The 22,564-nt window shown below is 48.1% G+C and overlaps 6 protein-coding genes across 6 annotated transcripts; 2 read left to right on the top strand and 4 right to left on the bottom strand.

The window, feature by feature from the left end:
• Nucleotides 1-1,207: 1,207 nt before the first annotated feature.
• On the top strand, nucleotides 1,208-3,510 carry BDW43DRAFT_47627 (uncharacterized protein). Its single transcript, XM_032050105.1, has one exon. The coding sequence runs from the start codon at nucleotides 1,452-1,454 to the stop codon at nucleotides 3,420-3,422; it is 1,971 nt and encodes a 656-aa protein (XP_031901777.1). The 5' UTR covers nucleotides 1,208-1,451; the 3' UTR covers nucleotides 3,423-3,510.
• Nucleotides 3,511-5,098: 1,588 nt separating this feature from the next.
• BDW43DRAFT_47616 (putative checkpoint protein kinase (SldA)) lies at nucleotides 5,099-9,426 on the bottom strand. The gene is made up of 3 exons (XM_032050104.1): nucleotides 8,150-9,426; nucleotides 7,609-8,041; nucleotides 5,099-7,534 (listed from the first exon to the last, which is right to left on the bottom strand). The coding sequence occupies exons 1-3, from the start codon at nucleotides 9,137-9,139 to the stop codon at nucleotides 5,298-5,300; spliced, it is 3,660 nt and encodes a 1,219-aa protein (XP_031901776.1). The 5' UTR covers nucleotides 9,140-9,426; the 3' UTR covers nucleotides 5,099-5,297.
• Nucleotides 9,427-9,759: 333 nt separating this feature from the next.
• BDW43DRAFT_47580 (DNA-(apurinic or apyrimidinic site) lyase APN1) lies at nucleotides 9,760-11,843 on the top strand. The gene is made up of 2 exons (XM_032050103.1): nucleotides 9,760-10,735; nucleotides 10,803-11,843. The coding sequence occupies exons 1-2, from the start codon at nucleotides 9,933-9,935 to the stop codon at nucleotides 11,707-11,709; spliced, it is 1,710 nt and encodes a 569-aa protein (XP_031901775.1). The 5' UTR covers nucleotides 9,760-9,932; the 3' UTR covers nucleotides 11,710-11,843.
• Nucleotides 11,844-12,378: 535 nt separating this feature from the next.
• On the bottom strand, nucleotides 12,379-14,255 carry BDW43DRAFT_309768 (putative nucleotide-sugar transporter; the record flags this gene model as incomplete). Its single annotated transcript, XM_032046772.1, has 2 exons — nucleotides 12,379-13,743; nucleotides 13,824-14,255. The coding sequence occupies 2 exons, from the start codon at nucleotides 14,253-14,255 to the stop codon at nucleotides 12,379-12,381; spliced, it is 1,797 nt and encodes a 598-aa protein (XP_031901774.1).
• A 3,627-nt stretch (nucleotides 14,256-17,882) lies between these two features.
• BDW43DRAFT_47499 (anticodon-binding domain-containing protein) lies at nucleotides 17,883-19,393 on the bottom strand. The gene is made up of 3 exons (XM_032050102.1): nucleotides 18,855-19,393; nucleotides 18,221-18,713; nucleotides 17,883-18,153 (listed from the first exon to the last, which is right to left on the bottom strand). Exons 1-3 carry the CDS (start codon nucleotides 18,983-18,985, stop codon nucleotides 17,989-17,991), a joined length of 789 nt encoding a protein of 262 aa, XP_031901773.1. The 5' UTR covers nucleotides 18,986-19,393; the 3' UTR covers nucleotides 17,883-17,988.
• A 519-nt stretch (nucleotides 19,394-19,912) lies between these two features.
• BDW43DRAFT_271934 (6-phosphogluconate dehydrogenase) lies at nucleotides 19,913-22,252 on the bottom strand (the record flags this gene model as incomplete). The annotated part of the gene is made up of 6 exons (XM_032041486.1): nucleotides 21,947-22,252; nucleotides 21,443-21,579; nucleotides 20,929-21,380; nucleotides 20,421-20,856; nucleotides 20,395-20,398; nucleotides 19,913-20,344 (listed from the first exon to the last, which is right to left on the bottom strand). Coding segments are annotated over exons 1-6 (1,478 nt in total), but the record flags the coding sequence as incomplete, so codon positions are not given.
• Nucleotides 22,253-22,564: the final 312 nt, after the last annotated feature.

Here is a 22,564-nt window from a genome sequence, read left to right as displayed (position 1 = left end):
ACTACGAAGTACCACTAGTAGTAAGTAAATAGGATGAAACCCTTTTTTAGAAACATGAGGGGGTGATTTCTTCTATGCAGATTCCAACAGATTATCCTGATTTAATTTTTCTTTTGAATTTATTAATTTTCTCTCTATGTAGAAACCTGCATTTGCCGTCGAGAAAAGAAAAATAAAAAATAAATTTCTTATTTTTATTATCGTGGATTTGACCAGCAACAATTCTCCGCATTCCACAGAACCAAGGCATCAATTTCGTTATTTATTTGGGAATTTCCCATTTCACGGCCAGTGATTTGTTGATACTGAAAGTTTGATACGCTGCATACATTTAATAGTCATAAGGGTACAGCTCTCTGTCAGTCTCCTCCCTTTCTCTTTCTAATTTTAAGAACAATTTCTTTTTCCTTTTAGTATACGTGAATTTGACTTAAATGATTATTAAATTAACCTCCGCGCCAGCTAATTACCTCTGGAACTAAGGCTGTTAGTGCTTGACGTGGTCCCTTGTCTGATCCTTACTCGGGCTCCGTTGAGTGGAGACCGTTGCAAAAGCAACAGCCAAAGGACACTCTTGCGCACCGCTAGATTCTTCGCGCTGTCCCGGCGCCTTAGGCTCTAGGGGACAACAGCCTTAGGCGCTGCCCCCTCTGCGTGATCCTCCCGTCCCGTCCTTTTCTTGCCTTCCTTTCCTCTCCCGTTTTCTCCCTCGCTTCCCTCGTGCACCATCATTGCTGCTTCTTTTTTATTTTCCTTGACTATTTGTTTTTTATCTTACGAGCGCGCGACTCGTAAATTCCCGTCCCTTTCGATTTCCTTGTCGTTTCTTTTGTGTTGGTCTGGCGTTTTTGTGTGTCAATGACGGTCTCCTCTTCTCTATAGTCCCGGCTATCTTCAGGTACCAGATGGAGTGCGGGAATCCTTAGATTGCGATCCCAAGCCAAGATTAAATCGCATCGCATCGACTTTCACACAAATACGATCGCTTGCTATCCTTCCGACCACTCACACCTTGACGAGTTTGATTTCCTTTCTTTACTTGTTGTCACGATTAACGAAACGAACTCCCCCCCCCCCTGCTGGAATTACGCGCCTGGTCAGCTTCACCTTGAAATTGACCGAGTAAGCTACGCTACACCGTTGACGAAAAACAAATATTTTTTCTTTGAACCACTCTACTCTCTCGTCCCTTAACGAAAATTATCTAGTGGGCTGCTAGAATAGGAAATCGGGTGCGCATTCAATTGAGCTAAAGAGCGTATGCGACCTTGGATTAAAAGTTGGCGCTTGAAGGTTATTCCATCCAGGGCGTGCGAAGGATTTTCAAAAAGCGAAATGATATAGGTATATGAAGATTGGAATTGACACGAACGAATCGACCGATAATTTCAACTATCGCTACCCGACTTGATCCTGTACCAGTGAGAGATACAACGGGAACACTGCGCACCATGACTCACCGACGGCAAGGTCTGTCGCGCACCTTGCCGAAAGACTTCACGTTTCCTTCAATAGGCGAGCCCAGGACTCCAGAGCGCCATTCAATCCAGCTGGACGCCCCGCCGCCGCCCCCGCGCCATTCCAGTTGCCGTTTGCGCAGGTCGCGCGTGCGCTCAGGAACGGACGTCTTTGCGCGGGCTGAATATAACTTCAGTACCTTCCACCCGAACCCATCCGATATTCCTCTACCATCCATTGAATTTTCGTCTTCCCGCGATACGACAGACATTAAGACGTGCTTAACAATACCCACAAGCAATGACCGCTTCTTGGCCCCTCCGCGGGATCGCGTAGCTCTAAAGACCCCACCCGCCCAGATCCGCGCAGCCCCAGTCGATTCTGAACCCACCGGAGATTGGTCTACAGATGATCCTCAGGCCATTGGAGAGGCAATTGAGCGCCCTGGTTCCGCCTGTTCGCAACTGTCTGATTCTTCTGTTTCGTCAATTGAAACATTTGCATCCCGACACTCAATAGGTGGAAGCTGTACAAGCATGGAAAGTGATAGTTTGGATCCATTTTTCCTTGAGATACCACCAAAACACGTGGAACCAACTCCGGTGCCCAGGTTCCGGCGGAACAAACTCCCGGCTAGAGAACGGTGGACCATGGATATGGATAATCACCTATGGAATACATACCAGATATACCTTCAGGATCCCACAATCACCCCCTTCAAAATGACGCCCGGCAGTATCCCGCCTCTGGGGGTCACTCACCGAGTAGCCCGTGAGGCAAAGAAGACATGGGAAAGAATGCGTTCCAGACTTAAGAAACAGTTTCCACTCACATCGCAACAATGCCGAAGCGGCGAGTCAACACCAACTCCGAAAACCGACACTCCCAAGGCTGTATGGCCCAAATCGGAGGCGTCCACGAGACGGAGATTAAAGTATCTGTGCAAGAGAAAATTCTCTATCGCACCTCACTACCAGAGGCTAATGATGTCCCGAAGCCCGACACCTTTCTTAGACATGCTTTCGCGCTCCTCCCGTGAATCCTCCCAAGCAGAGGCTCCCACAAGTAGCACACCTGTCTATGCCACGCGAGATTTAGGTATATCTCTTGTCTCTAGCTCAGTTCCTGGACCCTTAACACAGCTTGCAATGGAGGAGCCATCACCGAAAGATGGAAGTGGCAAATGGTTCAGCCAGCCCGTACCTTGCAATCCTGCTCATAGTGCGGTTGACCCATTTGCGAATAGACCGTCTAGCTTTGACGAACGGGAGATTGCACCTCGACTGGGATCTCCGTTCACTTACCACACGTGGGGCCCAAGTAATTCCAGAAAACGAGTCCAACGCCATACGCCCAGAGCCAGAAGAGAGACCATTCATGTTACTGGCTCTCGGTTGCGATCCCCTCCCCGTATGGACCTATTCTCGAATGTGGACAATCATCACATTGCTCATGATCCATTAATAACTGCGGAATCTCCAAGCGATGAAGAAACGCGACGTAACGTGGAGGAGCTTTTCCGGCAGGGGAAGCTCAATGACCATGGTCAGCGTCGTGTACGAATCCGGAACCGTGGAGCCACAATGAGTTCAGTGAGTTCCAGAGACCTTGATCAGCTGTTTTCTCCACCGTCATCCTCATCTCGAAATGAGGAGAGTTGCCCTGTGGAAAAGCCCGCTACGCACCTGCGGAACCTCAGCGGTGAGACCATCAGACGACTGGGCTCCCCTTTCAAGGTTGAGCCACCTAAGCGAGCCGGCGACCCACCGGCCAGATTCATCAGACATGCGCCATCTCGTTCGGAGCCATTTGCACGTAGACTTTTGCCTCAGGCCAGACAGACGGCTCAGGTTGACGGACAACAAGCCTCGGACACCCTGCCGTATGATCCAATTGAGCCAGGATTATCGGATGCAGAACGAATCCGGAGGCAGATCCTGAATATGTCTTACTCAAGACGATAAGCCTGTCAGTGCCTTTGCCACATACAATTCGCAATTGAAGAGCCTGTAGCAGTGAATCTGTTTTGATTACCCTGCCGACTTCAATTTTCTCTTTGACTAATGACCTGGACGATCTATATAGTGGATTTGGCTCTGCTATCCACGCGAAATAATGACAGAAATGGCCTTCACGACTAATGATATCGAAACAATACAAACGAAAAAAGAACGATATTCTCCTGCGCTTCCAATCTGAGACAGGCGACGATACAAAACGATTTAAAAAAAATTCCAAAAAAGGAAAAAGCACAACTAAAACTCTCACGTTCATATTGATAAAAGACGGAATGTCTGCCACAGGGCAAACCGTATGCTATTATAATGTTGGACTCCGTGAAGGCTGCATCGTGTTCAGAATAGCGCTGAACAGATATGTACGAGTCATTATTGCCGATCATTGAACCGAGTGGACAGAACTTCCCCAATTTCTCCTTTCTCTTTTCTTTCCAATTTGAACACCAATCACTCTCCTTTCTCTCTTTACTCTTTTCTCTTTATCGACAATAGCAACACTGGCTATCGAACAACCCAATGTACTGCCACTCTGGATAGCATGGATGCTCATTACTCCGTTGACAACATTTTCTGGTCTTAGCTGAACCGGATTCCTGCACCGAACTTGCACTACCACGCTCTTTGGTTTTCCTTTTTCTCTCAATCCGACCAATCCACTCTTTAAAGATATATCTCGACAGATCACAGACTACATCAATTTATCTTGAGAATCAAAAAGAAAAGAACAAGAAAAAAAAAACCCTCCGCCTACGCCTATCTTTGAACAATCCTTTCACATTTCTTTTTCTATCTCCCACTGGAGTTCCCTCCGCCAACATGCAAAAATCATCATGCCGTTTGTTTTGTCTTATGATGAGCAGTGTTGCATCTTTTCTCAGCATGCGTGATGATTGGAATGGAGAGACGCCGATATTGATTGAAACGACATAGACGAAACGACCATGATGCTGCTGAGTGACGTTTATGAAGCGTTTTGTGGCCTTTGCAGCGTTCAGTTCCAATCTCATTTACTCGATGGCTGTTTTCTGTTTACAGTTCTGCCCTTTTTACTATCTATCTATTGCATTCTATCCATTTATATCAGCGGTCTCACGTGGACCCTGTTTTTCTTTTTCTTTTTACCCATTGATCCAGAAGAAAAGCGCCCCACATAAACCCAATCTTTTGCCATATGCACTCACATTTCTCTCCTATCTTTGAAAGAATACATTGCCATTGACCTTCGATTTTGTTTCTTATTACGTTTCTCATCTTGCTTTCATCCATCTCTTGCATCTTGCATTCTCTAGAGGAACTGAACCAGACACTTTGATATGATGACATGAGGATGAGCCGATGTTTTGAAGTAACTAGCAGTTGATATTTGAAATGAACCATTCCTTTTCTCTCCTTTCTTGCTTAGCTCTACTATAGTATTTCCGTCAGAGTTATCGTAGGCCTAACCTTTTTATATCTGTTAATCATAGATGGTCTAGTTAGGTAGGTACGTAGCTTTTGCTTGAACATCGTATATTATGTTCTGGCTAAAGGCGGAGTTTAGGACTCCGTTCGCTTTAATCAAAGGCTCTTGTAGGATAAAGAGCAGTCTCTACTCAAATTTGTACAGATTGCGAGATTAAGAACATTAACCGATTTTGATATGTATTAGAATATGGTCAAGAAGTGATATTAAGTACACGCCAAATAGGGGGACATCAAGTCTGCCCTTCCACCAAAACGCCAACGCTTGAGGGATAAGAGATATAGAGGATCATGGATCATGAAGCAATCGTTAGAAGATAGATACAGAGTGCCAGGAAGATATCATTGTGCTGAAAGAGATCATGATCTTTCAAGCTTCTTTTTTCTCTCGGAAAATATGGCCTCAAGCTTTCGAAGCTGGAGACCGAGACCTTTCTTCTCTGCATTGGCGACTAGCCATCCTTCCATCTTCTCTCGAACGTATCTCATAGAGTTAACAACGGGGAAAATAGGGGAGCTGAGTGTATTTTCGTCGAACAGTGTTGCAGCCGGGTTGTTGTTTCCCTCGAGCTCCATCTGAGCCCATCGTTCTGCGCCAGGGTTCAGGAGGAGATCAAAGACATCGCTCCAAATCTCCCGCTCCCAGTACCGTTTCAATGATTCTCGAATTCGATACGTTCGAGGGGCATCCGGGTATGCCCCTTCACTTTGACGCACAGGAGAGGACTCGATGTACTTTCCGAAAAGCATGACATGGACAGTACCTGCAAGTCCATAAAGGTCGATTTGATGGGTCCATGGCCGCATCTCTTGAATCTCGTTACATTCATGCTTTTTGGTCTCCCAGTCAGCAACAAATTGAACTGATGGCTGGAATGCGTGCATGTCTATACCACGACCGAAGTCGATGAGAGAAAGGCCTTTGTTGCGCCAACCGTATGAGCCTCGAGGGGAGTAGTGCATTTCGCGTGGTTCGTAAGAGTTCTCATCCCCGAGATCGATGAGTGATAGAGGTTCTGGTTTCTCCTCGAGCCGGACAAGGCAATTATCGGCTTTGATGTCCCCATGCAGTACACCGCATGAGTGAAGCGCCTCTACGGTGCGGAATAATTCCACGGTAAAGAACATGGCAAGGACTTCATCTAAGCCTCCTTCTGCATGGCCGCTTGTAATCTGCTCATTTCGGACGAGATTGACAAGGTCCAACAAAGTTCCTTGGCCGCGATAGTCTTCAACAAGAATGCTTTCCCTTTTGTACACATGCAGCTCGTGAGCATCGATTATACTGTCAAGGGAACGCATTAACTCCGGTCGTTGATTCAAGCGGTTATGCACAGTCCGAATCATATAGAACTCCCAAGGGCTTGGAGGGCCGACTTCCATTTTGATTGCCTCAAACGCATAACGAGCCTTCTTGTGCAGTGTCGATTTGTCACTGTGGGCCAGCTGTGAGCCTCCGCTGGTGCTATCTTCAGATTCAGAATCAGAGGCTAAATTATCGATACTTTCCGCTAGATATACAGGTGCAAATGCACCAGCTCCAAGCTCGCGTCTGATGATATAGCTTCTCTCCGCGCCGGGAAGTTCAAGGATCGGCAATTCAAACGATGCTTCGTCACCGCTTCGAGAACGCTTTGTTTGAGTCTTCATAAATTTTTGAATATCAGAGGCATAATGAGCCTCCGTTTCCATATGATCATGATATCCTGCATAGGAAGCAAGTGGTGGGTCTAACGCTGCAAGGATTGTGTTCCGGATTACCTTGTCCGTAGGATTGCACTGTGCATCTGGGATGATCGGGCCCTGTCGATGTTTACGTCCAAAAGGTGATGACAATTTGACGCTAGACAATGCTTTCTTTGCTGTGGGACTCAGAGCAACATCTTCCGGTAGGCTAATGGTGTTGTCTGCTTGAGGAGGAGTTCCCTCAATTAGTGGACTTCCCAGAAGATCCCCCATTCGAGGCTTAGATGGTGTTTTCGCATTGTATAGCTGGTTCCTGGCGGCCGTCATGGATAGCGAATACTCGGTTTGCTCCACGATCGGCGTCATGAATGGTAAGCGATTCTGGGCAACTATAGCAGGGTCTCGGTAAGGGCCATATGGTGGATTATAGTCGTCGGGCATTTCTGGTATAAACCGCTGCCTATTTTGTTTGACTTCAGCATCATTGATGTCGATGTTGTCCTCGTCATCTATGTGTTGATTCGATGTCAACCTCGGTGAATGAAGAGCAGCTAAATCACCTGCAGCAGAGAAATGTGTCCATTCACCGTCTACAAAACTCTCAGCCCTCGTGTTATCGTCAAAACCATCCCCAACAGTTTCATCAAAGGACTTGTGAAACGTAGTTTCATCGTCACCGAAATCGCTGGAGGCGGCCGATATGTGTCCTGTTACGGTGCTCTCTCCGGCACTTGTATAGTCATCATCATCAAAATCGCTACTTTCGGCTACCTCAGTCTCTGCCCTGAGTGGCTGGTTGAAAATACTATAAATCTCATCCGTCGCAGCGCGAGTATGGATTGTCATTGTTGGTTCAGCAGTGCTCTTGCGACGAACTTTGCTTCCAGTCGGGGAATCAAACTTCATCTTGACTGCATAGATAATTAGTATCGCTCATAAGGAGAGTGGACATATGGGTAAAGAGTATAGTCCAAAATAGCCTTACCGGTCTGCGTCTCTCCCTTAACTTCGCGAAGCTTCAATTTCCGGGATTTACTAGCCTTTCCCTCGTGGTGAGCATTAGCATCAGCGACTTGCTGCTGTGCCGATAGGCCGGTGTCCTTGATGGTCAGCTTCTCATCAAACTCCGCTGGCAGCGCCTTCGCTGGATCAATTCCAATAAATTTTTCATTTCCAGATATCTGCCTCAGAGGTTCTTTGTGGGGTAACCACTTCTTGTCCATCCAGCCACGATGCATGGCTCGAAGCTCTTCGAAACTGACCTCAATTTTTGGGTTCGTATGGTCAGGGTACACTGCATCAAGATTGACGAAGACACGCTCCCGTCTTCCAGTACGCGGATTTATCGCTTCCCTTACACGATGTTCTGGAATTTGCTTTGATTGCATTGATTCTTTCAGATGTGAACTTTGATTTGACTGAATACACATAATCGTAAACCAGACCGGGTTCATGCCACCAATTAGTCCTGTGATCGTAAATATACGGAAATCGAAAACAGAAGGTAATCAAATAGTTGCGCTCACCTCATCCCTGAAAATCGTCATCTTCTCCTTCGGGGCAGCCTTCTTTCCAGCCTTGAGTGTCTCCCCAGCCCATGGTTTTGCCTCCATCCTGTTTTCTTTCCGGCGTTCATGCATCGACCCAATACTGTTCCATCCCTTGGGCTGTTCCGAAACGGCGGGCTGGCTTGGTGAATCGGCGTCAGAAAAGATTGTCATTTTCGGCTTCCCAGACTTGGTCTTTGGGGCCGACCCTGCGGCTGGGGCTCGCCGTTGCTCCTGGGGAACTGGTGACGAAGCTGTCGCGGCAGAGAATGGGTCGACCTTGGCAGCCAGTGCTGGTCGGACAACAGGCAATGCAGGAGAGGACGGCCCATTGTCTTGTGTTCGCTGCTCATAACGTTGTTGGAATTCACGATACTTTCGAACCAGTCGTTCAACAGGGCGAGCCTCCCGGTCAACACCAAGTCTATACACTTCATCTGCCTGCGTCCATCTTCCTGCACCTTCGAGCCAGGAAGCGAATTCCTCATAGAATAGCGCGAGCCCTTCTCCAACATGATGTCGTGCCAAGAACGCAAACGTTTCTCTCGGTGAGTCAGAAAAAAGCCTGATGTAATGGATCCATAAGCGAAGATAGCGAGGATCGTCCTTATAATGAGGCGAGTTCAGGAATGATCTCACTGCGCGTTCCAGCAATGGGAGAAGACCTGATTCAGAGGTGGCCTGTGCAGAAGGGTATGCATCTAAAGTCCATTTCACGTAGCGGTCGTAAATATCGAGCGGATCGTCTGATTCTCCTATTACCTGCAGTTCTGCTTCGTAGTCTTGTCTGATGGCATCGTTAACGGTCCTCGTTTCGTTCGGCGATGGAGAATATAGCTTGTCTTCGGAGCCTCTTGGCGAAAAGATTCGAGCTAGCTCTTTTGCTGAGCGACCACCCGGCAAGGATTGAATATTCTCTTTTTGGTTTTCAATGATGTCGAAGTCGACAATTTCTTCTTGGGCCGCCATGGCGGCGAGGTAGATTGATTTAGTTGCGTCCAAACACGGTCTCTTGAATATGTGTTCTAATTACAAGCCACAGAAGTCCAATTTTCGCGAGGTGAAGGTCAGTGTTGTATCTTTGTTCGGTCGGGGGTCGTCGATGGTGGTGAGGGATATGCGTAGGATTCAAAAAGGAGTGGAGTTTCTTTTACCAACAAGTTTATCGATAAACATCATGCCCCCGTCGTCCCGGTAACGCATCACGTGAAACCCATGCCATATTGGGCGATATTGGGGTTCCGTCTCGAGTCAGGTAGTAGACTCATGTTTCGTCAACAGGGCCTTTAACTCATAAATTTAGTTTATTCCAAACTTTTAGCAGTCCAAAGACAGATAGAGCCATAATATTAAGTAAGCACATCAGCTATGTGAGTGAGACAGTTCTGTATGCAAAGGTCCAGGGAGCGCTGTAATTTCTTGTACCATCAAAAGCCAAGTTCCTCTGAGTCCCAACAAACTCTTAAGGATGAAAGGTGTATCATAAATACAAAAGTTTTGTAAGAGGAGCGCAGTACTCTGTAGACATAAACGGTATCTCACTTTGGTGTGTGTAGTCACGGATTGAAATTACAGCTGGTCTATCAGCTTATCGGTGGTCCATCAGGCTACGCGCCGAGCCGAGCGCGTTCTTAAAACCAGCACAAATATATTACCTCTTACTGACACCTCTATCGACAACCACGGGATACAGGCCTGCCTTTTTGAATTAAACAAAGTTGAAGGCTATTTACATATTAGCAAAGCCCTGATACACGTTGCTATGCCTCCTCGTGGATCCCGTAGTAAGGCAGCATCCATAGCTGTCTCGAAATCGCCACCCCAAAGCACTAGTCCACAAGCCAACAAACGGAAGGTTGATGACCATCCCGAGCTGAAATCCCCGCTAAGAAGGTCGAAACGGGTGAAATCTACCGAGATAATAGGAAACTCATCTTTACCTGGCCAATCTGAAACCAACGAAGAAAATACCTCTTCCTGGGGGCAAAAGTCGCAGAGTGCAAAAGGCACATCAAAAGGCAAAGCTTACGGAGACGGTGTCGCCCTCCCTGTGAAAGAAGAAGTCGAGGAGGAAACAAAGCTCTCGATCAAAAAGGAGCTTGACCAGGGAAGTACGGCGAAACATGAAGAAGTGGATGAGAAGACGACAGTGACGACAACTGTGTCAAAGAAAAGGAAGACTAAGAAGGAAAAGGAATCTGAGATGGTGCCGCTGAGAGCTAGGACACAGGGGCTGCGTATGTGCGTGGGGGCTCATGTCAGTGCAGCCAAAGGTGTTTTCAATGCCATCAACAACAGTGTGCACATTGGCGGCAACGCATTTGCCTTGTTCTTGAAGTCGCAAAGGAAATGGGACAACCCGCCCCTACAAGATGATCATAGAGACCAGTTCCGTCGCCTATGCATAGAGCACAAGTATGACAGTGCAAAGCATATTCTTCCTCACGGCTCATATCTCGTGAATCTGGCGCAAGAAGATAAAGCCAAGGCGAAGCAAGCTTACGACTCTTTCCTGGATGACCTTCGTCGCTGTGAAGCACTCGGTATAACTTTGTATAACTTCCAGTAAGTATAACAACCGACTCTACTCTGTAGTATTTCCCGTCTATACCCAAGCTAACCAATAAAACAGTCCAGGTAGCGCAAACCAGAGCAACTTCTCCGACGCCTTATCACGACTTGCCAAAGCACTTACAAATGCCCTTGCTGCTACTTCAACAGTCACACCAGTTCTTGAGACGATGTGCGGCCATGGAACCACAATTGGCGGCAAATTAACAGAGTTCCGCGACCTCCTTGCCATGATCCCGCGCGACTATCACTCCCGCATCGGAATCTGCATCGATACTTGTCATAGTTTTGCTGCAGGATACGACCTGGCTTCGCCGGAAGGTTTCAAGGCTTTTATGAAGGAATTTGAAGAGGTCATCGGTCTGCAGCATCTCCGCGCCCTTCATCTGAACGACTCCAAAGCACCGCGAGGTAGTAAACGTGATCTCCATGCCAACATTGGGACAGGATTCTTGGGCCTCAGGGCTTTTCACAATGTCATGAATGAACCTCGCTTTGAGGGACTCCCCATGGTTCTTGAAACACCTATTGACCGACCGGTGTCCGTGATATCGAAGGACTCCACCCAAAATGGCGATGACGCAGATAGCAACAGTGCTACCAACAACAACAAAAAGAAACAACCAAAAAGGCCGGCCAGCGCTAAGGAGCCTACCGCTGCCGATCCCTCCGTCTGGGCCCGGGAGATCGAACTGCTCGAATCCCTGATCGGAATGGACCCTGAAAGTCCCGAATTCCGTACGCTCGAGGCTCGATTAGCTGAGGAGGGCCGTGAGATGCGGGGGAAACAGCAAGAGCAGTACGAACGAAAGCTAGAAACCGAGGGAAAAAAGAAAACTAAGAGTCCGGGGAAGAAAAACCAGAAAACCCTGATGGACGTGATGAAAGGGGCGGGAAGGAAAAGCAAAGCGAAGAAAATTTCAGCTGAGGACAGTGAAGATGAAGGATGCCAAAGTCATACCGAGTAATAGCGAACTTGTATATAATTTACTCTCTGAAGAACAAATCTTGCCCATCACTTTTACAATATGTATTTGTACCGTAACAAAGTACATTGGCGTGTAATGTAACGTTACATGCTATTCAAATCAGATTCCAACGCGAATATCCTATATATATGCCGTATTTTACAGGATTCCGTAGAGTATGTCATTCAAGATAGGTTAGATCTTGAATTGTAATCAAAATGGGTATTCTGTATGTAGGGGTGCTTTAAGCCACAAATATCAGGGCTAAATGTTGGAAGATGTTAATGCATCTCCTGTTTTGATGGAACAAATAGTAAACATGGTATCACACAAATCACGGTCTATACGAGAGACTCTGCCAATGTATGAGAGACTCCTTGGGCACTTCAAATCAATTCTCCTTGAAGTGCCAGCAACAATTCCTGCTATAAAACAATATGAACGCACGTTCGATATAATCTTGCACTTGAACATGAAGGGTCCAAGTACTTATACCGATCTCTCCTCGTAACTATTCCAGTCGAATCGGAACGAAATCGAAGAAAGCCAAGCGATGCCAGGAGATCGAAGATACAAGGTGCAGGTACAGGACAACCAGACCAGTGGCGTCCAGTACGAAAGGAATACGAAAGAACCGCTACAGATGGGATAACAATCCAACAATCCAACTTAGCGTCTTTCTCGGGAGGATGCTCTCTCAGGCGACGATTGAAGCTGGTTTCCAGTACCGAGGCCTCGCACCGCTCTCTGGAGCTCAGATTCGGCGGATAGCACGACCGGCGGTGCAGATTTCAAGGGAGATGGTGCAGACACCCGCGGGGAGAATGATTTATCATGATCACTTAAATTGGCCGTGGAAATGGTGAGCCCATGCGTGCTGCTGCTGGCACCGCTGGCTCGAACCCGGAGTGACCGTCGACCCAGGATGGTATCATCCGGTGGCGTGATGTTGACATTTTGGTTGCCATCTTGGCCCGATGATGGCTGCAGCATGCTTGTTTCTGGATTGGAAACCCGGTGGTAGCCCCTGCGACCTCTGGAGGGATCTGAATCTTCTGTCTCCGAGTCCGAATCCGGACTGTGCTCCCACGTGCTCTTTTGAGCTTCCGCACGCATTTTAGCGATCTTCATATAATTGTAGGTACCGATGCTGCTGATGGTAATGATTAGACCGACAATGTTTATAAGCGTGAGCTGATCATGGAAGACCACGCCTGCTGCGCTAATCGTGACAACTTCTTTGAAAATACCACAAATACTCAATGTGACCACGGAGGAACGCTTGAGTAGTGCGAATTCGGACGAAATCATGCAAAACGCCAGGATACCCGGGAAAATGAGGAGAAAGGTCGCAAAAAAACCACCATGAGCGTCGCTAAGAGCGACAAAGCCAGTAAATATCTGGGAGGGCCCTTCCACGGCCAGCGCGATGGTGATTAAAGAGAAGAACATGACAGGGGTAAGGAAAAAGAGGGTAGAGAAAGGGTTGGCCGTGGCCGGATGCCGCAGCAAAAGAATTTGTGTCAAGCCCCATCGGAAGCCTGAGAAGAAAGCAGAGGCGATAACTAGTAGGAAGCCAATCATGTTGAAAGCAGTCTCACCTGCAACCATCATGACAACACCGACAGTCATTGTCGCAATAATGAAAATCAACTTGACCGACGGGGTTTCGAGGTGGAAGAGGAAAGCGAATAAGAGGACGAAGGCGAGAGCCGATGATTTACACATGGTGAGGAATGTGAGAGAGATGAACTTCAGAGACATATTTCCCAGCCCGATATCAAGGGAAGTCGCTGCACCACAGGGGACTAGGCGCGTGAAATAGAAAACCTTGGTAAGGACACTATTATCGGACGCATCTTGCTGTCTCATGGGTGACCCGGAAGGTGTCGATGAAGGTGCCCGTGGACGAAGCGAAGGGATCATATATAGGAGGAACGATGCGAGTGTAAATTGGACGAGCATGTGCAGACTGGTGGTAAATAATGGGAAGGGAAAAACTACATCATCTTCGGAAAACATCCATTTGTTGTACTGTAGCACACACCGCCCAGGTCAGTTGTTTCAGTCCCGCCACGCAATCCTTGTGTCAGAAGGGATAATAGGGAACTCACGATTGATATCGCCAACGAAAAAAAATACCACATCAGAATCAACCCCGCGTTGACCGTCAACTTCCTCATCACGTTTCTATCCGCCAGTCCAACCGAGAACACATCATTGGAAGACTTGACCCCGGCGATCCGAGCATCCAACTGTCTCCGTTGCCTTCTTCGTCGCCGTCTCTGGCGTCTCTGTTTTGAGGTAAGACCGGTCTCCTCATCATCTTGAAGGTCGTCGTCGGAGCTCTCGGCGATTGACGAAAGATCGGACACGTCGGCGTCCTCCGCGGCTTTTTGTTCGTCCCGTTTATAGTTGACCGAATCGCCATTGCTCCGCGGATTGTCATCCCTCTGCTCGGTCGGGCCTGTTTGTGAGGGACCCCCGGTAGCCGTGAGCATTGAGCTCCGCCGGCGATGGTGATTTCCCGAGGGAGATAGACCCATCCTGCTAGCTGAGAAACGGGAGGGTCTAAAGGGAAAGAGAAAAAGGAAAAAGTTAAGAGGGGGGACAAAAGAAGGTTTTTGCTAGAATGTATAAGACTCCATCAGTGGTAGATCACGGCGTGATATACTCTGGACGGTCCAACTTTCAATTGTCGCGGCAACTGAGAATGGACACGGAAGGGAGTATAAGTCCGAAAGGAACGAGGAGAATCGGTGTGGAAATCAACAGGACTGGCCTGGATAGGTATCAAAGGAGATGAAACTGGAAGAAAAGGGAACTAATCAAATGAGAGGGAGGGTCAGAGAAAGGAAAGGAAAGGAATTCAGGACAAAAGGAGCCAGACAAGCCCGGGGGAGCATGCAAGGGCGACCGATAGGAAGAAGCATATGGTGGGTAGCAGCAGCAGCAACAACAGCACAGCGACGCAGCAGCTTTGCAAACTCAAACTGTCGTGAATTGATGTCGTAATAGTAGTAAGGAGCGTGTGAGGGAGTCAATTTGCCAGGGAAGTGAGTAATAAAATAAAATAAAAAAGAAAATATCAAAAAGTAGTAAAAAACAAAATATTTCGGGGGACGGGGGACTAGGAAAGGAGAATTTTGGTTTGGTCGTTTTGCAGGGTCAGCAGTTGTTGCAGGTCAAGAGACATCAATACCTAGAGTGACACTAGACCCGAACTAGACCCTCTCCTGAATGGAAATTTTATGCTCTCTCGGCATTGCTATCATGATTTATTGATTTATCGAATCCACTTCTTCCCTGGTCTTAATCTTACTCTCCACCTCCGCCACCAGATATGCGAATACGAACCCAAAACCCGTCTGGATTTTGAGTCCCAACTGAACTCACACGACCTCCAGGATGAGAAATCAAAATCAAATCAAATCCGATCTATGTTGGATTAAAATTAAAAGCAATCACAAAGAGGGGACAAACTAACTATGATATTCCTTCCAGCCACAACTCCTACTAGACTGTTTTGATACTAATCACCTCTGTCCTCAGGGTCTTGTGCATGGTATCTTGCTCTTGGGCCTCTCATCTTCCGAGAATCCTCGTTTGTGAAGCGGGGGTTGCAGATATTTGGGACCTAAATTAAATTGCTTTTTTTGGTCCCTTTCCGGACGATCCGGGGTCGTCCATCTATTGTCTGCCGGTGCCTTATGTACTGTTTTGTTGATCCCACGATTGGCCGACAAGAGTCCAAGGTTCAACGAGATGGTCGATTAACTCGCACTATTGAAGCTGGTAAATGAGATAAATCATTCTTCGAAGATTCTCGTGTAAGAACACGATCCTATTAGGCATCGCTCTTCTCTTTTGCCTGAGCCGTCGAGGACTCCATCTCGTTGCACACCGACTTCTTGGCGTGGTGCCTTAGGTCTTCTTTGGTCCCGTCCCAAGTGTTCATGCTTATGATTCGTCACAGCCAAAACCCACTGGGATCCAGAACAATGACATATCCAACAAAGAGAAGTGATGATGTTGTGATTCCATCACCACACGTTCTCGAGACCTTCGGCAAGGATAAGCACCGTAATGTCGTTTCCAGCTTCCCCAGGAAACCTATCCGCCGGTTTCGTTTACTGATAATCGCTTCCAATTGGCCTTCCCCTTCGAGATCTATATGATTCATTTTCTGGTTGAGAATCTCCCCTAAAATCATGCCAACAGGGTATGATGACATGGAAAACATTTGCATACCTGTGTCCCTGTTAGCAAGGAATGTTTGTACCTTGGATGACATGTGCTGACCTGTCTTTTGACTTTCATGCCGTTCCCTGGTCCGCTTGCCACGAAAGAACGAACGGACTCGGGCGCAAAGCCCTCAAGCAAGCACCGGCGCCTAGCTCACTTGGGCTTCCCAGCCCAGCCAGCCAGCGAGCGACAATGGTTTTGTTGGACTAGTCGTTTCGCAGCGCAGCTCGGGAGCCGAAGTCAATTAAAAGAATATATAATTTCTCGGTCAATATGCCTGTGGTCGGCCGCTCCTAGTTGCAACCATACCCCGCGTCGGGAGTAATTTTCTCTTTCATCATTGCTTCTCTCAATAATGGCCCTGGAAACTAGATTGTATAAGAAGCTCGACATTACCGTGAACACATATCAACCGCGGACCAATTACAAGGAAGAGGACTGATACATTCACATCAATTCATATAAAGCGAGGTATAATGCCCTAATATGAATATGGGTCAAAGGAGCCTGGATTTGCCGCCTTCTTCGAGGATATCGAGGGCTTTTTTTATATGGCACACTTCTGAAAGGCCGACAGTACACCTGTCAGTGGAATTAACTATGTCGGTGTTCCACAGTTAACCCCGGGTCATTAATGAGACGGCTCTTTTCCGAGTCTGAACTCATACTTCAGATCTATATAATACCCCTCACAGTACACTACTATTTAGAGTAGACTCAACAGCTAGAGCTAGAGATCCTTAATCTTTAATCTCATCAATTGATGCCAGCCTACTTCTTCTACTTCTGCTGATAGCTAAATCATATCTCTTACCTTCAACAACACATCTTACACCAACCACAGCATGTCATAGTTCTCAGTGTCACGCAGCAGACTTTACAGGGTTCCTGGAACTTTCCCGTGACTGGGGTTCATCAAGTACACGAACCATGTAGATCCCACTCTTGAACATCTTTATAATCATACGGGCTTCCCCAAACTATTAACCCAACCTATATGAACGGCGAAACTCAACCCAAACCCCAACCCTCAAAACAACATCCCAGGATCCCCCCATCCAAACAACCAGAAAAGCAAGCAAGCAAGCCCCAAATAGCCCCCAAACTAGCATCCTTCCCCAACTCGAAAATTAACGCGGGCGCAATCCCCCAAATTCCTTGTCCTACGTACATTCAATTTTTTTTGCCTGGTGGTGGTGGTGGTGGTTTACTGGGGCACAAACGGGTAACACGCCGTCGGCATTCAGGCTCCATGCATGCATTAGCGTGGGTATAAGTGTGTTCATGGGGAGTTGAGTGGAAGGAAATAGCTGCAGGGGTGCGTGTGAAGATCATTTATGATTTAGCTCAAAGTAGAGTGGATTGTTGACTTTAGTTTGTGTCCTTAGGTTGGTTTTTAGTTATTGTAGTTTTGGTAGGGATGGGGGGTCTCCATTGTGTTGGGCCAACTGTGTACTGTACAGTACCTATACTATTTCCATGTTCCTTGTGGTTTCTTTCCCCCAGATGCTTGGGGTTTTGTCTAGAATTTAGGCAGAATTGGTATTTATCATCCTTAGTGCAGTAGACGAGGAACGAAAGAAAAATGCAAAGTCGGTCATCTCATTCATGAAGGTCTTTTTTCTAGGGTAAATTCTAATGGACAAGCCAAACCGTACGTTCAGGCTCGAATCCAAACAGATACCTCCCATTATCACGTCCGATGCAACAAAGTTCCAGGCTGCAGATATACAGGACACATACAGGAGGCGACCATGTATCACAGCACCAAACAACTCCTGCATACTCTCTGTGTTAAAACAATCCAGGGTTCCTTGCCTCATTGTATATCTCGTTGTACCTCACTCGTGGTTACTTCAACTCTAGCTCCGTACGATCCTTTTAAGTATGTTTGACATTGAGGGGAACAAATTCATTCCCTCTGCTTCTGTACTCCCCAATTTCCCACTGTCGCGCTCGTGGGTGGTTTCATCCTATGCGACTTATATGGAAAGAAGGCCCTTCAGTTTAGCAGTTAATGGAAAGTCTTTGTGCTCAACCGCCCTTTCTCGGTCCAGCAGCACCGGGCCCTGGAGACGGGTTGGGGTTGGTAGATGGGTGTCGCACGTCCTTTGCGGAAGCCGACCGCGAAAAAGTGTTGGCTGTACCGATTGAGGCACTGGCATTGCGTAGCTCAATCTTCTTACGCTCCATTTCAAGCTACATGTAATTAGCATTTCACGACATATTCACCGAAAGGAGTAAAAAAGAAGAGGATCCCACATACCACCTTGCGCACTCGGGCAAGAGCAGCCGTGTCACCTGCCACCAATGGCCGGCAGTCGTCTACACGATAGGGGGCGGCAATTGCCACTGCATCTGCCACGATTATGCTGGTTCCATCCCACCTTGTGGGCATTGTGCGACTGAAAGCATCGAATAAATCCTGGGCTTCGCGGGTAACACCTTTGCCACGCCGCGCCTCACTCTCGTGCAGTTTACCGACAGCATTAGCCTCTCGAGCCTTCAAAGCACGGATATCGAGCGCATGCACGGGCGGTACCGCATCAGTGAAAGACGGTCCATCTGCATTGTGGGACGATGGCGCGAGGGAGAGAAGTTGGAAAGACTGTATACGCGACACTGGGATGATACGATAATCGCCTGCAGTCTGCTTATTGTCGGCGGCAGTGTTGACAGCGACAAGGTTCGTGATAGGGCATGCCGTAAACAAAGTGCCCTCTATTGTAGAAGACACAGGGGCGGTGGTGATGCGGACGCTATTTGAGGAGAATAGCGTTAGTACCGGTACGGTATGATATTCTGGCTCTCACGAGAGTGTCTTGGGCCCAGAAAATGATGACGCCCTTTCAAAAAAAGGCTGCGCAGCAGGCGGTGTTTCAAGAAAATTAGCTGCTTACCGTGCACCAATTGCACCGCTCAAAGCGACCTCCAAAGGCACCATAGCTCCGGCCATTCCCTGACCCGTAGGGCCAGAAGTTCCCTGCGATGATGCTCTAGGTCCGGCACCGTGGCGCTTTTTCTCTGCCATATGACACCCTCTGGGACTAAGCAATCCTCAAAACTTCGTCACTAAGATTGCAAAGGAGAGCCAGAACCAGATTATGCGACAGTGCGACTAGATTTCTTGAAGGGACAATAAGAAGTCGCCTTGCGTTCGCAGCTCAGGAAAAACAGCACGCTAGACTAGGCGAGCCCTGCACAGATAGGAAAAGAACCCCAATTTCCCGGCCAGGGGGGTTATAAGCTACTGTCGATTGTCAGTAACAATAAGGAGCTGGAGCCCCGACTAAGCAAGGTGGGACGTAGCCGGAACCCTGGAACCTGGCAAGGAAAAGGAGCGACAGAGACAAGATGAAAAGAGAAAAGAAGTCCGTCGACAAGGATATGGCTGAGCAGACGATTTCAGACTGCTGGCGCGAAGTTGAAGAGAGCTGTGGTACCGTCAAAGGATGCCAGCTAACCCACTATGGAAGAGATGACTGACGGTTCCTAGGTTGGGTGAGGTCGAACGTTATTCCCAACCAATCAATCCCAATTCAGTTTAGCTCGGGCGGAGACAGCACCGTGATGATTGTTGCCCTCATTTATCTTGCTATATCAAACACACTCAGTCCCGAATGTCTGAACCAAGCCAGCTCCTTGACTAATCTACTCCATAAGCCGATGATTTTCTACATTCCCTTCTAACTCGAGTGTTCTGCACTCCTCTAATCTATCCATCATCGTGAACCATCAAAAACATCATATTCGTTCAGTACATCTCCGTTAAGAAATAGCGGACTAAAAGCATTTAAATACATGGTAATGAACCGATCTCTTTTTAAATTTTTATCGTAATCATTCTATGTGCTTCGAGAGAGCTCAACTGACTCTCACAATTTTGTCCTATCACATTACCATTTCGACCCAGGGTAGGGCTTCACGTCCAGCGCAGTGTATCATATCCTTCTTTAATTTAAGCCACGTAGGTCGAGGCGGACACGTCACCACCGCGTCCGGTCCAGTTAACGTGGATGTCCTTGCCCTCGGGGTAGTTCTCGTTGGCGTACTCAGGCTTGATGCGGAAGGTGTGAGCACCGAAGTAGTCACGCTGAGCCTGCAGCAGGTTGGCGGGAAGGTTCTGGGTGCGGTATCCGTCGTAGAAGCTGAGGGCAGTGCTGAAAGCGGGGGTAGGGATACCCCAGAGAGCACCCTTGCTGACAACGTTTCTCCAGCCGCTCTGAGCCTTGGTGATGGCGGACTTGAAGAAGTCGTCGAAGAGAAGGTTCTCAAGGTCGGGGTTGCTGCGGTAGGCGTTGGTGATATCCTTGAGGAAGACGGAGCGGATGATACAGCCACCACGCCACATGAGGGCAATGGAAGGCTTGTTGAGCTTCCAGCCGTACTCGCGGGCAGCCTGTTTTCAGGGTTTGTAAGTATCTGCGTTGAGAGCCAGGACTAGGGGCAAGAAGTAGGTTAGAATGGGCTTACCTCCTGGATGAGCATGAAGCCCTGGGCATAGGAGATGATCTTCGAGGCATACAGGGCCTGCTCCAGATCATCGACAAAAGCCTGCTTGTCACCGGTGAATTCAGGAGTGGGGCCGCTGAGAAGGGTGCTGGCGCGGGTACGCTCGTCCTTGAGAGCACTCAGGCAACGAGAGAAGACAGCCTCACCGATCAAGGTGACGGGCATGCCAAGGTCGAGAGCGTTAATGGCAGTCCACTTGCCGGTACCCTTCTGGCCAGCCTTATCAAGGATCTTCTCAACGAGAGGTGTGCCATCGTTGTCGTTGTACTTGAGGACATCGCGAGTGATTTCGATCAAGAAGGAGTCCAAGACACCCTTGTTCCACTTCTCGAAGACTTCAGCGATCTCGCTAACGGGCATGCCCACGCCGCGCTTGAGGATATCATAGGCCTAAAAACAGTATACGTTAGGATCTCAGGATTCTGAGCGAGTTGATAGGGAATTTGAGCAAAATGGGCATACCTCGCAGATGAGTTGCATGTCACCATATTCAATACCGTTGTGGACCATCTTGACGAAGTGACCGGCACCCTCATCACCGACCCAGTCGCAGCAAGCCTCGCCGTCGCTCTTGGCGGCAATACTCTGGAAGATGTCCTTGATGTGGGGCCAGGCGGCCTCGTTACCGCCGGGCATGAGAGAGGGACCATAACGAGCACCCTCCTCGCCACCGGAGACACCGCTACCAACGAAGCTGATGCCCTTCTCGGCAAGGTACTTGGTACGGCGGTTGCTGTCGGGGAAGTGGGAGTTACCACCATCGATGATGATATCACCCTTCTCGAGGTGGGGCAGAAGAGACTCAATAAACTGATCAACGGGCTTTCCAGCCATGACCAGGAGCATGATACGACGGGGACGCTTCAGCTTAGCGCAGAACTCCTCAATGGAGTGAGCACCAACAATGGACTTGCCTAGAGGGTTGTTAGCCTCCCCAGCCGTTCTTCAACTACTACCGGGCATTTTCGGATCTCACCCTTAGCCTCGTTGTCAAGGAAGCGGTCGACCTTGGAGGTTGTGCGGTTGAAAGCGCAAACAGTGAAACCGTGATCAGCAGCGTTAAGGATCAGGTTCTGGCCCATGACGGCCAAACCGATCAGACCGAAGTCAGCACTAGGTAGAGGACGCGCCGGTGCGCCGACATTGATGCCGGCCAAGCGGGCGCTAGAGTCAGTGGTCAAATTCCCCTTTCAAGTGAAAAACACGGCATGAATGTGAAGAAACAAAAGGGAGGGTAAATGAAGGGGGTAGATGCATGAGGCTGGGTCTGATCCAGTTCCATTGCCAGCTTGTGACACTGGAAAAAGAAGCAGAACCTCATGCAACTAATTGTCGCAAAGCTATCGATTGTTCTGGTTATCCAGGATCCCAAAAAGATTCCACAACGAATGCGCGAGTATTGTTGGGAAGATCCACCAGAGGACGACGATATCGGAAGTGCAATACGGAATGATGACCTCAAGGGTACTTGGGTACTTACACTGCCTGGTCAGCCATTATGAGAGAGTGGGGAGGATTTTTGAGGGAGGATTAAAGATAAGGGAAGTATAGCAGTATCGATATGACTGCCCCAAAAGACGGTAGATGGAAGGATGAAGATATATGTAAGAGGAGAGGAAAGGAGGAAGAGAAGAAGAAGAAACGGAAGAAAAGGGAGAAGCAGTTCGAAGATGTCAGAGCCGAAATCTTGCACTGGACGGCTTACGGAGCAACCTTTCCGTCATTCGGTGGGACAGAAGAGGACGAAAGGCGGGGCAGTTACAGGACATGAGGAGCAGAGTCGTCCGGTCCGGTGAAATAGTTGGTACTTAGTATATACGGGAATCCCACGGATAGGAACCATTGATTAATAACCATTTGTTACATTTGATCCTGGGGAAGAAATAAAGTAAAATTAAAAACTAAAAAAAATACTGTTGGATTGTCTACAATGCTTATACGATTGTAATCTCATCGAACATCCGCAGATAAAAAAAAAAGAATTATACACATATGAACCGTACATGAGTAGCTTGCGTCGGAGATGACGGAGTATTGCAGCTGTGCGGATGGCGGGGCATATGGAGGGGCAACATAGCAGGAGTACTGCAGTGAAGGA

The sequence above is a fragment of the Aspergillus alliaceus genome (genome assembly GCF_009176365.1).
Source record: "Aspergillus alliaceus strain CBS 536.65 unplaced genomic scaffold BDW43scaffold_14, whole genome shotgun sequence".
In the NCBI taxonomy this organism is placed as follows: domain Eukaryota; kingdom Fungi; phylum Ascomycota; class Eurotiomycetes; order Eurotiales; family Aspergillaceae; genus Aspergillus; species Aspergillus alliaceus.
This window is presented reverse-complemented; position numbering and strand designations above follow the sequence as displayed.

Coding starts and splice junctions, on each gene's coding strand:
- BDW43DRAFT_47627 (XM_032050105.1), top strand. CDS start 1,452: ATGACTCACCGACGGCAAGGTCTGTCGCGCACCTTGCCGAAAGACTTC.
- BDW43DRAFT_47616 (XM_032050104.1), bottom strand. CDS start 9,139: ATGGCGGCCCAAGAAGAAATTGTCGACTTCGACATCATTGAAAACCAA. Junction 8,042..8,149: donor TGACGATTTTCAGGGATGAG/GTGAGCGCAACT, acceptor ATGTGTATTCAG/TCAAATCAAAGTTCACATCT. Junction 7,535..7,608: donor TAAGGGAGAGACGCAGACCG/GTAAGGCTATTT, acceptor TTATCTATGCAG/TCAAGATGAAGTTTGATTCC.
- BDW43DRAFT_47580 (XM_032050103.1), top strand. CDS start 9,933: ATGCCTCCTCGTGGATCCCGTAGTAAGGCAGCATCCATAGCTGTCTCG. Junction 10,736..10,802: donor ATAACTTTGTATAACTTCCA/GTAAGTATAACA, acceptor CCAATAAAACAG/TCCAGGTAGCGCAAACCAGA.
- BDW43DRAFT_47499 (XM_032050102.1), bottom strand. CDS start 18,985: ATGGCAGAGAAAAAGCGCCACGGTGCCGGACCTAGAGCATCATCGCAG. Junction 18,714..18,854: donor AGCGGTGCAATTGGTGCACG/GTAAGCAGCTAA, acceptor CTCCTCAAATAG/CGTCCGCATCACCACCGCCC. Junction 18,154..18,220: donor TTGCCCGAGTGCGCAAGGTG/GTATGTGGGATC, acceptor AATTACATGTAG/CTTGAAATGGAGCGTAAGAA.